The sequence below is a fragment of the Zootoca vivipara genome, chromosome 9, assembly GCF_965207765.1.
Source record: "Zootoca vivipara chromosome 9, rZooViv2.hap1.1, whole genome shotgun sequence".
Taxonomy (NCBI): Eukaryota; Metazoa; Chordata; class Lepidosauria; order Squamata; family Lacertidae; genus Zootoca; species Zootoca vivipara.
The window spans coordinates 27,785,226-27,800,637 of NC_142592.1; the positions used below are offsets into that span (position 1 = coordinate 27,785,226).

Below are 15,412 nucleotides of genomic sequence, written 5' to 3' on the forward strand. Positions count from 1 at the left end.
GCAGTGGGCGGGCGAGGCAGTGGTAGTGGTGGCGGCGGCGGGCAGTGCTGCTGCTGCCGCCGCCGCCTACCACCCAGGAGCGGTGGCTACTGCGGCTGCCTCGCCGGTTGTGGACGAGGAGCTGGGCCCGGAGGCCGGCGGCAGCATGGGCCCGGCGTTGGAGCGGGGCCGCCTGGCGGCGGGTCTGCTGGTGAACTTGGCGGCGTCCATCTGCATCGTGTTCCTGAACAAGTGGCTGTACGTGCGGATGGGCTTCCCCAACCTGACGCTGACGCTGGTGCACTTCGCCGTCACCTGGCTGGGGCTGTACGTGTGCCAGGCGCTGGGCATCTTCTCCCCGAAGAGCCTGCGGCCCCGCCAAGTGCTGCCCCTGGCGCTCAGCTTCTGTGGCTTCGTGGTGTTCACCAACCTGTCCCTGCAGAACAACACCATCGGCACCTACCAGCTGGCCAAGGCCATGACCACGCCGGTCATCGTCCTCATCCAGAGCGTGGCTTACGGAAAGACTTTCCCCGCCCGCATCAAGCTCACCCTGGTGAGGAGAAGGGCGGGAGCGAGAGAGCCAGGAAGGAAGGAAGGGCCGCTGGGGGCCATTGCGCACCAGCAGAGGGGCCCCGAAACCCTTCCTCAGGCCCGGGGGGAGGGAAAGGGGAGCCAGCCGTTCTCGCAGGTCCAGGCTATCGCTGCCCTCAAACACCTTGAGCCAACTCCTAGGGGCCGAGGGGGGTCTTCGTTCAAATAGTGATCATGTGATCAATTGTGTGGGGTGGGGCTTACCTGCTCCCCCCCCATAATTTTATTCAAGTTGGCACCCCTGCGCACACAAAAAAAGAGCTTTGGCTTCTGAAGGGAAAGGGATCGAGGCAGAAAACACGCAGAAGCCTCTCTCGCCTTTTTTCTTTCCTATCTCAGTTTATGAAGGCCGTTAATTCACTCTGCACAGGCTCAGAGGCCCTTTTTCTTACCGCGTTTGCCCTAGGTAGGCTTGCTGCCGAATAAGAGGGTCTGGCGCAAACGGCCCTGCTTGCTGGTTCTGATTGAAAGAATCGGATTAGCCGTTTCTAATGCAGGGAAGTGATGTTCCGTGAAGGCAAATGCCTTCTTGGGCCAGTCCTGTTAAATAAGGGGCGACCCCTTTTTCAAAAGCATAGTGCAGTATGCTGGTCCTCTGAAGCTCATGGAGAAGGTGGACAGCTGAGGTTGTGAAGTATAGGAGATAAGAAAGGATAGGAAGTAGTGAGGTGTCTGCATTTTCAATATCAGTGCGTTTCATTTAAGAAGTGCAAACCATGCTTTTAATTTTTTTTATTTATAAAAGTATATGCCACTAAAGCACAAAACATCGGACCAGTTTACAACACTGAAAAGATAAAAACCATACAATAGAGGCATAAAAAACTAGAAAAGCATATTAAGCCCCCCAATTAGGGCTGCTCCCTGATTAAATATATCTTAATTGTTTGGTTTGTAGTAAATTAATATGTGGGTTGAATTTGCATAAACTTCCATAAGAGCAAAAAATAATAGCATTGAAACAAAAATTACACTTTAGTTTTAGATTATGTATGTTTATTTCAGCAGATGTATCATAGCCAATATATTTGTGAGCTGCATGTGATGCAATTGCTACAGCATTTGTGCAAAATAGTGGTCTTTTAGGCTGTTTCTTGAAGAAAATCTTGTACCTCACCAGAAACTTGCCCAATGTTCTGAGTAGGAGATGCATTTTTAGTGGTAACTGCTTTCATTTCAATAGCATTGCTTATGTGTGACTTTTATTGGTTGTGTTCTTTTTCTTCCATCAAATTATGCATTGATACAGTACAGCATCTTGGGACGTGACAGCTGAAGTTTGGACTTTGAGACTTGTAGATAAGAAAGTTTTGTTTTGTTGAATTGTATGGGCAGCAAATGCATAGAACATGTAACATTCTTTTCCCTTTCCTTTTCAGATTCCTATTACTTTAGGCGTTTTTCTAAATTCCTATTATGATGTGAAATTTAACTTTCTTGGCATGGTATTTGCTTCCCTCGGTGTTTTAGTTACATCTCTTTATCAAGTGGTAAGTAAAAAAATGACCTTTTATCATATGCAGTTTTGATTCAAAATAACTGTCTTGATGTAACACTCCTAAATCGTCTACCTTTTTTCTGTCTATCTCAGATGGCAGGTCCTCCACTAATACATTGTTGTGCACTTACCACTCTTAACAACTGTAAAATATCAAACAGTGGTCATTGACAACAAACTATTTGTCTGCAAGCAGTAGGCAAATGTGTATTATGGGGCTACATTCTTTATTTTGGGGTTAAATACGGTATGCAATATTTGTTCGAAGTGAAATCAGGATTTAAAACAAACCAACATATTAACACTTTCACGCTTACAGTCTCATAAAACTCAATCATGGCCATCTCTCAAACACATTGATTTAAAGGATACTTTTCTATGTAAAAAGAAATATGGGGAAATGTCTGAAGTTAGGTGTTATAAGTAATATATGGCGCTTATACCCCTAAAAACATACTTACTAGGAGGAAGGCCCAAAGAACCCAGTGTGGGTTAACTTCTGAATAAACTGGCTAGGATTAAGAGTCCAAAAGAGGTACCAGACACAATGGGGATGAAAGAGGGGATACTTGAATTTAGGTTGCTTTTTTTCTAAAAGGAAGGAGTCTCTGTTCTGATCTTGTACAGGCAACAAGCAATTTAGGCACATTGAATATAAAACCCTGAACAACTCTGGACCAGGTTACCTGAGACAGACTTCCCCTCCATTGCCCAGTAACAGCTTTAAAATCAACAAATGGAAACTGGTTAATCTTGTCCTGGCCTGATAGTTTGTGGTGTTGCTGAGGTTTTTTTCACTAGTGGGACTAGTGTTATGGAATGCACTCTATGCTGAAATACAAGAGGTTCCATCTGTGTTAGTGTTCTGCTAGCTTTTGAAGGTGCACAGGCATCCCCTTGGTCTCTTGACCCAAGTCACCTGTTTTAATTGCTGTGGAGTTTTAATTGAATTATTTTCTTTTGTATTTAATTGTGGGTGTTTGTATAAATAGTTTTTATACTTTGCAAACTACTTAGAGGCCTATTTTGGCACTAAGCGGTATATACATGAATAAATTAAAATCAGAGCCCATCCATGTTTGCAAGCTTACTTAGAAGTCTTACTTAGAAGTCTTGGCCTCCAAGCACATAATCTTGATTCATATCATTGCATATGAAGAGATTTAAACAGATACTGGTAGTTTTCTGCTCTCTAAGCAGATACAATTTTGCAGTTTCTGTGTACTGCAAGATTAAAAAATAAATTATATGAAGTAGTTGCAAATCAATATCTTTTGTTATAACTACCAGTTAAAATTAATGTTTGTTCAGAAAGTAATTTGACTCCGTACCCTGTTTCTCATATTTTAAGACATACCCATAAAATAAGCCATAGCAGGATTTTTAAGCATTCAAGGAATATAAGCCATACCCCGAAAATAAGACATAGTGATAGGTGCAGCAGCAATGCCGGCCGTGGCAGGAGGAGGAAAAAAAATAAGACATCCCTTGAAAATAAGGCATAGTGTGTATTTTTGAGAAAAAAATAAATATAAGACATGTCTTATAATATGAGAAACACGGTAGTTAAACATGGCATTTTTTTTCTTGATGATCTAAATCTATGCTGAATCTCTCAGAAACCCAAACCCTGTGTCATTTAAGCCTGTGTAAAGAAAAATCCATTGAAGTTCCAAATGTTTTAGCTTTCCTCCCAAATTTGGATAAATTGGACTTAGCTGTCCTCTAATGTACGTATAGATTTTTGTTCACGTATATATCTACGTTACCATTTTTGTAGAAGGTGCTAAAAGATTACTTACAAGTTCTTATTACACTTGGATGTCACAGGTTATTAATGTATTTTTCTTGATTTTAGTGGGTAGGAGCAAAGCAACATGAGCTACAGGTAAACTCTATGCAGTTGCTGTACTATCAAGCTCCCATGTCTTGTGGCATGCTGTTGTGTGTCGTTCCCTTCTTTGAACCAGTATTTGGCGATGGTGGAATATTTGGTCCCTGGACACTTTCTGCTGTGGTAAGCCTTTGTTTTGTGTCTGCCTTTTTAAAAAATAAAAAATTTAAAGTTTGAGCCTGCGCATTTGAGTAGTATCTTCAAAATGACAATCCATAGTAACAGTGGTGCTCAAAGTTGAAACCGCTTCGCTAAATATAATTTCTGGAGCATGCACTTTAAATAGAGGGTGGGGGAGTGTCCCAAGTTTCGCAGTTACATCCTGGCCTATGTAATTAAATCTGGACATGCAGTTACTGGAATCATGGGGGATTTTATGAAGAAGGTCCAGTTACTCATGAACTCTTAAAGCCCATAGAGGTCAGTGCAGCTTATACCACCCAAAATACAGGTGTAATTAAATTCCCTCTACTGTATAGGAGTTGATGGAAGGGCAATAAAAGAATGTTTATCCTGCCCCAGCCACAGACCTCTTGGGCAGAAGCAGTGGGGCTTGATTTACACAGAAGATATGCCAGCATATCTGCCCCTAGTGTATCTGCTCAGTTAGTATTGCTCTGCCTATCTCATATTGTAATACTATATGAATTTACTTGGATGGCTGTACCAAATATAATGGGAGTTTACTTTTGAGTAAACACAGGATAGAACAGCATTCTGCTCTCTAGTAATAAGGCTCCTAAGTTGATGGTTCTATCCTCCTTGGGAACAGGTATGTTAGACTCTTTAAAGAAAAAAAACCTAACAAAAACTTTAAAATAAAATTATTCCATTTAGATTAGATTTATTTATTTATTTTAGGTGGTTGCCCATTCATAAGATTTTCTAGGCAGGTTGAAAAATAAATACAAATTCAAAATACAAAATACAGTACAATGCTGTAATAATAAAAATCAGTATAAAAAAATAAAACCTTCCCCAACAGTTGAAACTCCCAAGGCAGCTAACACCAGCATTTAAAAAACAAACTTAAAACAAAAGTTGGCAGGGAAGACAAAATCAGGAACAAGAAATGGGCGTAGTACATTCTAATAGAGGACCCTTAAGAGGGACGCAGGTGGCACTGTGGGTTAAACCACAGAGCCTAGGGCTTGCTGATCAGAAGGTCGGCGGTTCGAATCTCTGTGACGGGGTGAGCTCCCGTTGCTCGGTCCCAGCTCCTGCCAACCTAGCAGTTCGAAAGCATGTCAAAGTGCAAGTAGATAAATAGGTACCGCTCCAAGCGGAAAGGTAAACAGTGTTTCTGTGTGCTGCTCTGGTTCGCCAGAAGTGGCTTTGTCATGCTGGCCACATGACCCGGAAGCTGTACATCGGCTCCCTTGGCCAATAACGTGAGATGAGCGCCGCAAGCCCAGAGTCGGTCACGACTGGACCTAATGGTCAGGGGTCCCCTTTACCTTTAAGTCTTTTAGAACAAAAAGAAGATCTTCAACTTGCGTCCCCCGTGGGAGGCTCCTCAGGTATCTTCATTACATATCTTTAGGCACCAGGTCTTTGGCTGATTACCATTATTGCCTTTTAAGTGTTTGTGGGAGGAGGGTTATTGGTTTGTTTTTCTTTGATTATGTATTCTCGTTTTGTATTTTTATGTTGTGAACAGCCCTGTGATCTTTGAATGAAGGGCAATACACAAATTTAAATAATAATAATACCATATTCACTCACACAGGGAACACGATGAATCTCCTGAGGCAGGGAGTTTCATAGGCTAGGTGCCATAATAGATAAGCCCTTTCACAGGTTCCAGTAGGAGTATGCTTTCAAATAAGGTCCATCCATACAATGTATATGTCAACAACATAAGAATCCATTATGTTATGTGGAATTATTGGGAATGAAAAAATGGCATTGTGGCTTCTGGCCCAATCAAGGCCCAAACATGTCTGCCAGGGTCAGAGAGCATTCATGCTTCCTTTTCAAGCCACTTCCAGGAAGAACACTGCTTTGCAAACCAGTATAGGTTTTGTTTGTTTACAATCCATATTTGCTTATTTGATTGTGAATTTGCTATACTGTATTATGTTGTACAGCTGTTCAAATGTTTTAATGTAATGATGCCTTGAAACATGTTGCAGTGCTCATGTTTTGTTTTGTGTGTCTATTACTTACCCACAGTTTATGGTGCTGCTGTCTGGAATCATAGCCTTTATGGTGAACTTATCTATTTACTGGATCATTGGGAATACTTCACCAGTCACGTATCCTTTTCTCTTTTTTGGTCCTATTTCTCACTTTCAGTTGAAAAAAATATATTTCTGCAGTATTCACACTGGTATATTTAATAAAGAAATTAGGGTGCCAGTCAACTAATAACGAACATGTTTTGTTCTGATTACAAGACTGCAAAAATCCAGTGGCTTGTAACCCACGGTCCTGCTACTTCAGCTATGGTGGGGGAATGTGACTGTTACTCTACCCTCTCTTGTCTGCACCCCTCACTGGTCACAAAAGTTGTTAAGGAGAATCCTCCAACCCACCAGCCATAAGAAGCCTTTTTATACCAGGTCAGGCTATTGGACCATGTAAGTCCAGCATTGTCTCTTCAGACTGGCAGCATCCTCCAGTATTTCAGACTGGTCTCCCCCAGCTCTGCTGCTTGAGATTTTTTTTAACTGGAGGCAGAAGTGGCCAGCATGATGGAACAGTCTAATCTATAGGTAAAAACCAACCCCTTAAATTGTTCCCAGAAAGCAGTTGCATTGAATTCTACTAGCACAACTTTTCAGTGCTCAAGTGCTTGGATATGCATTTATCATTTCATAGTAATTAAATCATCATAATGAATTTTTAGTTTGTAGATAATGATCTGCTGTACATATAGCATAAAAGTGTTGATTATAGTAGCTGAGATGTAACTAAAAACCAAAAAGCAGCTGGAGGGGGAGAGGAAAGGGGAAGAAAGAGCTGTGAGTGGAGGGGAGCCCTTTTCCCATCCTTTGGACCCCCTGGGAAACTCAACAAACTGCTGTAGCTGGAACTGAGTGTGGAGAGTGCAGGCCGAATGGGACACTGCTGTGGGCAACCTGAGAAGTCCCATCCACCTTGGACCTGCCTATATAAGAAAGTCTAGAGCAAGAGACTAGGGTGATGTTTGCTGTTTTCAGGAACTCTTCTCCTTGTGAAACTTTTGTAGGTAAGCTGAGTTTGTCTGGACCCTGAGTAAGAACTCAGGCTTGTTTAAGTTGTCTGTTGTTGCTTCAGTGTGGTGTACACCACTTACAGATATTTTTGATCTATTAAGAGGTATAGAAACAAAATAATCAGAAGTTGGGTTAAGCAAGTGATGGGGATACCTAGGTAGCAGGCATGGGCTGCAACCTTGTGCACTTTTAGGCAGCTTATTAAGCCTATTGACTGCAGTAGGGTTTAAGCAGCCAAACTTTCCACAGGATTGTATCCACTTACAAGTAAGTGGATAAATGAACTTGACATGTTTTACATTTGACAAGTATATGCTCCTTAACAGACCTGCATAGCTATAATATGTTCGGACACTTCAAATTCTGCATCACCCTCATGGGAGGGTACCTCTTATTTAAGGATCCTTTATCAATTAATCAAGGCCTTGGGATTACATGCACATTGTTTGGAATTTTAGCTTATACCCACTTCAAACTTAGTGAGCAAGAAGGGGGCAAGAGCAAGCTGGTTCAGCGTCCATAGAACAAGTACTGATATGGATGGTGAATGAGTCCTTTTAATATGCACTAGTTTTGAAACAAGCAAAATAAGGAAATAGATGCGCCCTGTTGCTGTTACGGAAGTGCATTTCTGTTATTTTTATATAAAGGATCCGTTTTTTAAAAACCAAGCACTAGAAAAACTCAACTTCTACAATCTTTGCCTATGGTGTTTTTTTCTATTCTATTAAGTGATTTCTATATTTAAAATATGGTTCATAATTACAGTGGCAATTCTAAGAGAACTCAACTATTTCATACCAAATGGACTCATCAAGTTAGATGTGACATTAATTGCCAAAGGAATTCATTCTGCCCTTTTGATTATGTCAGTATTACCATTTCTAGAAAGGAGGCTGTCTGCTGATAATGTGAAGTCAAATGAACATTGTATCTTTTGATCTGGTAAAGAATGGAAAATCAAATTTTGTTTTTGTTTGTTTTTTCTTGTATTTTTTTGAACAAAATATTGTATAACATAATCATGCATAGATTTATTTTTAACTTTCCAATAGAAAGCATTTGTTTCTGAGAATTACATTTTCTTCATTTACAGTTAAGCAAAAATACAGTATTCTGTATTATTAAGGCACCTAAAACAGTCTGATCCTTTGCAGCATGATCAGATTTCTAAACTCTTAAAAAATGTAACTGGCTGCAGGGCTGGCTCCTGTAATCTGAAATGCTTTTCTTCATGCCCACCTTTAAGGTCCCAAAATTTTTCATAGAAGAGGGCAGATTCCTTGGGCCAGTATGGATATACCGTAGTATTACCTGTTCCTGAACTGAGTTTGTGTACTTCTCCCAAGTTTGTGTAATGCCCCCTATCCATCCCCAAGCTTTAAGCATGATTAAGAATTGCATCTGTACCAGGGTTAACCATGGCTAATGCCAAGCAGCATTTGGTAAATAACCATGATTTTTAATCGGTTTCAGTTCTTGGGTTTCAACTGCTGGTTAAGATTAACCCAGGGTAAAGTTAACAATGTTGACAATTAAGCAGTAGGAGGATTTGCTTTGGGGGGGTGGAGCTAGTAGGGTGGCATTTAAGAACCTACAGGCCCATTAACATAATTAAGGGATTCAGTCTGCTCCAGCCTCTTATAATGGAATTACATGGGATTGAACAGGAAGATGGGAATGCTTCCAGACATTTGCAGATTTCTGCAAAATTTTGCAAAATTTTAAAGCCTTTCAGGAGGGGGGGGGGACTTTATGGAAAGGAAAATAAAGCATCCATAGTAGTTAGTTGCTGTCTCTAACCCAAACCACATGTATTTTTTATATAACCATTTAATAAAATATCTGAGCAGTAAGTTCATATTTTTCAAAATGCTAGCAGAGCTGTTCACTTATGGTGAATATGATGTAATACTTTTAATAAAAAATAAACAGACTAATTTGTGTCCAAAGGGCCTTGCAATCTATCTGAATAGCCTGGTCAATTGTTACTTCATACAAGGAATACGTAACTCCATAGAAGGAACAAGCCCCAGGGGTTTCTGCATGCCTTTGTTCCACTGTTACGAATAGCTGCTAGTTCTGATAAAAGACTGAAGCTGTAAGCATGGGATGTAAAACTAGAAGACTGTGATTCCAAAAAGAAATTTGCTTTGAAAGGGTGTATAGTTTTTGCTTCACAAGCTACAAAGTTCATTTGATAAATACATTAAAATGCTGTTTGTTTGTTTGTTTGTTTTTGAAAAGCAGAACTTCATATACTGCCTGTATTTTATTTCTTTCTATGTAGTTTTAGGAAGATATGAGCAAGAACAAATTCTGCAACTCCTGTAAAATTATCTGTATACTAATTTCTTTTTATAAAGGTGTCCCTTCACAACTATGATGCAAATCTTAGATCCCAAATTCTTTCAGTGATGTGAGTAATACAATGTAGAAACAACCACCTCAGAAAAGGGCCAGTGTTCAATGATTATTCAGTTCTCAAATGTTATGGTTGTGTTTGTAGCCCAAACCCTTTAGTAGCCTAATATACCGGGGGGGGGGGGGGTCCTGTATTTTGATAGACCATTTCATTTCATGTCCAACAGTTTTAGATACTTTACAAAATTAGTTACTTTCTTAAATATCTGTAATTAGCGGTAAAATAGGCTGCAGAAAAATATGTTCAGAACAGCATGATCTTGAAGTGCGTATTCCAATGTATGCACTGACAAAACAATTTTGCACTAATTTGTGCTGTGCACAAGCTTTTCTGAAAGATAAATACACCACAAGGATCTGTTTAATTAAAAACAAAAGACTCAGATGCCTTTATAAAGACACAAAGTAGCCTCTAACAACATGGATTCAAGAGGTATAATGTTCCTGCAAGTCAATTCTGTGTCTGAAAAGGTATCATAAAATGGTTAAACTCTATCTCATTCAGCTGTAACATGGTTTGAAGTTGTAGGATATTACTGTAAACACAGTGTACAATAAGAATGTACAGTATAAGGTACAAATGGCACTGAATGCTGGAGTTTGTCTTCTCAGTGGCAGAAAATGTAAATGAAATTCACAAACTATTTAAGAACCCAAATGTACGCATCCTGTAGTTAGAATGAAGAGAGGTTTTATTTAAATTCTTGGTTTTGCTGATTGAATAAAACAGTTCTTAATTATTAGCCTTGCCTAAGGACTTTCTTTGAAGCAGTATAATTTGTCTCCCATAACCATAATCAAGGACAAAAGTGGTAAGGACCTAACAGAAGCAGAAGACATCAAGAAGAGGTGGCAAGAATACACAGAGGAATTATACCAGAAAGATATGGAGGTCTCGTACACCTCAGGTAGTGTGGTTGCTGACCTTGAGCCAGACATCTTGGAGAGTGAAGTCAAATGGGCCTTAGAAAGCATTGCTAATAACAAGGCCAGTGGAAGTGATGATATTCCAGCTGAACTGTTTAAAATTTTAAAAGATGATGCTGTTAAGGTGCTACACCCAATATGCCAGCAAGTTTGGAAAACTCAGCAATGGCCAGAGGATTGGAGAAGATCAGTCTACATCCCAATTCCAAAGAAGGGCAGTGCCAAAGAATGTTGCAACTACCGCACAATTGCGCTCATTTCACACGCTAGCAAGGTTATGCTTAAAATTCTACAAGGCAGGCTTAGGCAGTATGTGGACCGAGAACTCCCAGAAGTGCAAGCTGGATTTCGAAAGGGCAGAGGAACCAGAGACCAAATAGCAAACATGCGCTGGATTATGGAGAAAGCTAGAGAATTCCAGAAAAACGTCTACTTCTGCTTCATTGACTATGCAAAAGCCTTTGACTGTGTCGACCACAGCAAACTATGGCAAGTTCTTAAAGAAATGGGAGTGCCTGATCACCTCATCTGTCTCCTGAGAAATCTCTATGTGGGACAAGAAGCTACAGTTAGAACTGGATATGGAACAACTGATTGGTTCAAAATTGGGAAAGGAGTACGACAAGGTTGTATATTGTCTCCCTGCTTATTTAACTTATATGCAGAATTCATCATGCGAAAGGCTGGACTAGATGAATCCCAAGCCGGAATTAAGATTGCTGGAAGAAATATCAACAACCTCAGATATGCAGATGACACAACCTTGATGGCAGAAAGCGAGGAGGAATTAAAGAACCTTTTAATGAGGGTGAAAGAGGAGAGCGCAAAATATGGTCTGAAGCTCAACATCAAAAAAACCAAGATCATGGCCACTGGTCCCATCACCTCCTGGCAAATAGAAGGGGAAGAAATGGAGGCAGTGAGAGATTTTACTTTCTTGGGCTCCTTGATCACTGCAGATGGTGACAGCAGTCACGAAATTAAAAGACGCCTGCTTCTTGGGAGAAAAGCAATGACAAACCTAGACAGCATCTTAAAAAGCAGAGACATCACCTTGCCGACAAAGGTCCGTATAGTTAAAGCTATGGTTTTCCCAGTAGTGATGTATGGAAGTGAGAGTTGGACCATAAAGAAGGCTGATCGCCGAAGAATTGATGCTTTTGAATTATGGTGCTGGAGGAGACTCTTGAGAGTCCCATGGACTGCAAGAAGATCAAACCTATCCATTCTTAAGGAAATCAGCCCTGAGTGCTCCCTGGAAGGACAGATCGTGAAGCTGAGGCTCCAATACTTTGGCCACCTCATGAGAAGAGAAGAATCCTTGGAAAAGACCCTGATGTTGGGAAAGATTGAGGGCACTAGGAGAAGGGGACGACAGAGGACAAGATGGTTGGACAGTGTTCTCGAAGCTACGAACATGAGTTTGACCAAACTGCGGGAGGCAGTGCAAGACAGGAGTGCCTGGCGTGCTCTGGTCCATGGGGTCACGAAGAGTCGGACACGACTAAACGACTAAACAACAACACAATTTGTCTCCCTTTTAAGTTTAAGAGCTATGGATATGACGGTGCTTTCATATAAGAGAACAGTATTGTTAAAGGTTGCTGCCCCTACAATGCAAAACTTACTATGTGCACTTCTGCACTTCTATATCTGATGTTCCCCTATATATTTTTCATAATTATAGGATGAGAAGATGTGAAATAGGAATTAATTGCTCCCAAAAAGGGGGTCCCAGCCTCGTAGGGAGGACTGGACCCTAGGAAGGAGCATGGGTGTTTGAGGCTCCTCTCCGGTTGGGAAAAATGACAGAGACCACACCAGGATTCAAGAAAGCAAAGTCTGATCTTTTATTTAAAACAGAACTGCTGCAGCAGGGTGTTCTTTCTCCCACAGGAGAAAAGAAGGACCCCAAACAGGTGTAGACATTTTGAACAGACATTTTGAAATTCCCTCCTTGAGTCCAAGCTACTCCCAGAAACATACATCACAGAAGGGGTGTAGCCCAAGACCACGCCCCAGACACGTCATACCTACCCTACATCATAGAAGAGGCAGTCTATAACAGAAATCTGAGTGCATTGTTTATCTCCTGTCTGGCAAATTACCTGTTAATGTTGGATTACCAGGGAGCTGGCCACAATCTAGGTCAAAGGTCCTGGGCTCACCCCATTCACACCTTAAATGTGCCCTTACCGTAAGGCAGGATCTGTGAGCAGAGAGACAATGGAGAGGGTTTTTTTCCATTTCCTCCCTCCTTTCAAAGAAAGGCCTTGTCAGCCTGGGAGAGTCAAAATGGTTCCAGGACTGCCCTTCTGTACATGTTTGCTTGGTACATTTATGAACATTACACATGTATGTATGTATGTATGTATGTATGTATGTATGTATGTATGTATATGTATGACTCAGTTGTGAGTCATATGCTCATTTTGCCATAAACAGATTTCTAACCATTCCACTAGTGCAAAATTGACATCTGTCTTCCCTATCTTTATCAAAACTGTTGTAAATCTCAGCTCTGTCCTGCACTCTGCTTTGGTTGTACATTAACCATAAATAGAGGCACTATGCTTTCCTGTTGAATCAGATCTCTGTCTTAGAGACACACAGGCCTCTTTCATAAGAACAGAAGCAATCTACATTCCTTAATGTCTTACTGCCTGGTGCAAATGTTTAGAATGTATGAGGCAGAAAATACACTTAAGGCACATTGCACATTTTCCCTACTGTAATTTACCAAATTCTTCTTGGCCACAAACACCATTAAACTCCCTCTGAGCTGTCCTGAGGTTATGAACCTTAGACTTCCAAAGACATAAGATTACCTCTCCTGTTGCTATGTCCAGCTAATCTTTTGTGGAAGGTGAGTTAGTGTATATTTCCCAGGTTAGAGAGTGGATTGGAGGAGTGGTTCAATGAGGCAGAAAGCATGGGGAGCGAGGTGGTGAATTGAGTTGTGGGGAAATCTCTGGAATTTGCATCAGAAATTAAGAATTAGGGAACTGAATCCCCATCTAACATGGGTCAAAGCCCATGATGGGTTGGGAATCCAAGTGAATTAGCCTGATGTTATAGGACACAATATTTGGAATCAGATGTCAGTACAAATGACATGATTTCACACCCAATTAAATACGTGGGACTTTTCCACTATTTTACCTAATCTACTTGTTGTACTTATTAGAGCAGAGTGTGCTCCTAATGTGTCTCATGTTTATGTCTTCAACTTTGTTTGGGAAATTTGTCTAAACTTTCTTCATGGATCCGTGAAACTCGGCTGTTTAATCAACCTTGCCAGTAACTTGTTATTTATCTGGCTGGGTTTCCCCAGCCACTCCGGGCGGCTTCCAACAAAAGATTATTATTATTATTATTTTATGCATTAGAGTAGGATTATCTGATCTGCAACTCTTGAGTATCCTGACTTACTGGGACGCGGGTGGCGCTGTGGTCTAAACCACAGAGCCTCTTGGGCTTGCCGATCAGAAGGTCGGTGTGAATCCCCACAACGGGGTGAGCTCCTGTTGCTTTGTCCCAGCTCCTGCCAACCTAGCAGTTCAAAAGCACGCCAGTGCAAATAGATAAATAGGTACTACTGTGGCAGGAAGGTAAACAGCGTTTCTGTGCACTCTGGTTTCTGTCACGGTGTTCTGTTGCACCATAAGCAGTTTAGTCATGACCTGGAAAGCTGTCTGTGGACAAACACTGGCTTCCTCGGCCTGAAAGCAAGATGAGCGCCGCAACCCCATAGTCGCCTTTGACTGAACTTAACCGTCCAGGGGTCCTTTACCTTTTTACTCGCAAACAATGCCTTTGCCCCCTATTGCTATCCCTTCACCTGTACAAACAGTTGAAAACTGCACAATTCATTATGCATGACATGGACTCAAAGAGTTTACATGGCTTATGCTTGGGTACTGTGTGCACTTAGGGCAACACTAAAGCAAGCACACTGTGTCACCATGGTGGTTTTCCACTGGATATATGCCAAAATGAGTGTTCATTATGTTACAAGCAACTTTAGTTCTTGTAGTGGTTATAACTTTTGTCTAGGACTTCAGCAGAATTGGTAACTCCTTAAGTAACTACGTAGCATTTCTCTCTCAATTCACTGACTTTTCATGTGTTGTTTCCACAAGATGCCAATGTGTTCAAAAAGCTAACTTCCTCATTGACAACATGACTGCTGGGTTGTTGTTTTTTAAAGCTAAAACATATTAATAATTTCTGAAATGCCGTTTAGCCTGGTGTGTGACTTAGCTGGCACACCCCTTTTTTTTAAAAAGACCTTGTGGCTTATTTCACAAGCTATAGCCTTCAGCATTCTGTTCGCAGAAGAAATATAATTTGTTGCCCCACCTTCCAACTTCCTCCTTTAAAATCCTATTTCAAAAGTAAGCTAGTTTTTCCAACTTGATAAAATCTCAAAGGCTGCTGGGGGAAAGGGCAGAGGTTAGAAGAACACTTGCCCATAGTTGAGACTGGCGCAATGGGTCAGTATGTCGCGGTTAACCAGAAGGTTGGTAGTTCAATCCCACCCAAGGATGGCTGTGCGCAAAATTCCTGCATTGCAGGGGGTTGGACTAGATAACCATTGGGATCCCCTCCTACCCTACAATTCAATGTTTCTATGAATGTTGGCTGATAAGGGCTAATAAGGTGAGTCATGAACAGGCTTTAAATAGAACTAAAAAAGTACAAGTATGGGGTATTATTTCTTGTTCTGATTTTGCATTCTCCCTGTTCTACCTGCCCCACCCCCTTTTTAACCGTATAACCGTTTTATAATCCGTTCGTTTTGGATGTAGTGGTTGCACAGTGTCCATTTCTAACCTGAACCTGCTAGAAATGTGGTCATTGTCTTTGGGAATCAATTTTTGCTAACCAGATCTT

General features: G+C 41.1%; 1 protein-coding gene across 1 annotated transcript; it reads left to right on the plus strand.

Moving 5' to 3' along the window:
* Window positions 1-2: 2 nt before the first annotated feature.
* SLC35E3 (solute carrier family 35 member E3) lies at window positions 3-10,332 on the plus strand. Its single transcript, XM_035128167.3, has 5 exons — window positions 3-535; window positions 1,953-2,063; window positions 3,930-4,088; window positions 6,141-6,223; window positions 7,502-10,332. Exons 1-5 carry the CDS (start codon window positions 146-148, stop codon window positions 7,686-7,688), a joined length of 930 nt encoding a protein of 309 aa, XP_034984058.1. The 5' UTR covers window positions 3-145; the 3' UTR covers window positions 7,689-10,332.
* Window positions 10,333-15,412: the final 5,080 nt, after the last annotated feature.

What these genes read in the sequence shown, in the direction of transcription:
- SLC35E3 (XM_035128167.3), top strand. Translation starts at nt 146, where the DNA reads ATGGGCCCGGCGTTGGAGCGGGGCCGCCTGGCGGCGGGTCTGCTGGTG. An exon ending in CCCGCATCAAGCTCACCCTG is followed by an intron (nt 536 to 1,952) that starts GTGAGGAGAAGG and finishes TTTCCTTTTCAG; the next exon opens with ATTCCTATTACTTTAGGCGT. An exon ending in CCTGGACACTTTCTGCTGTG is followed by an intron (nt 4,089 to 6,140) that starts GTAAGCCTTTGT and finishes ACTTACCCACAG; the next exon opens with TTTATGGTGCTGCTGTCTGG.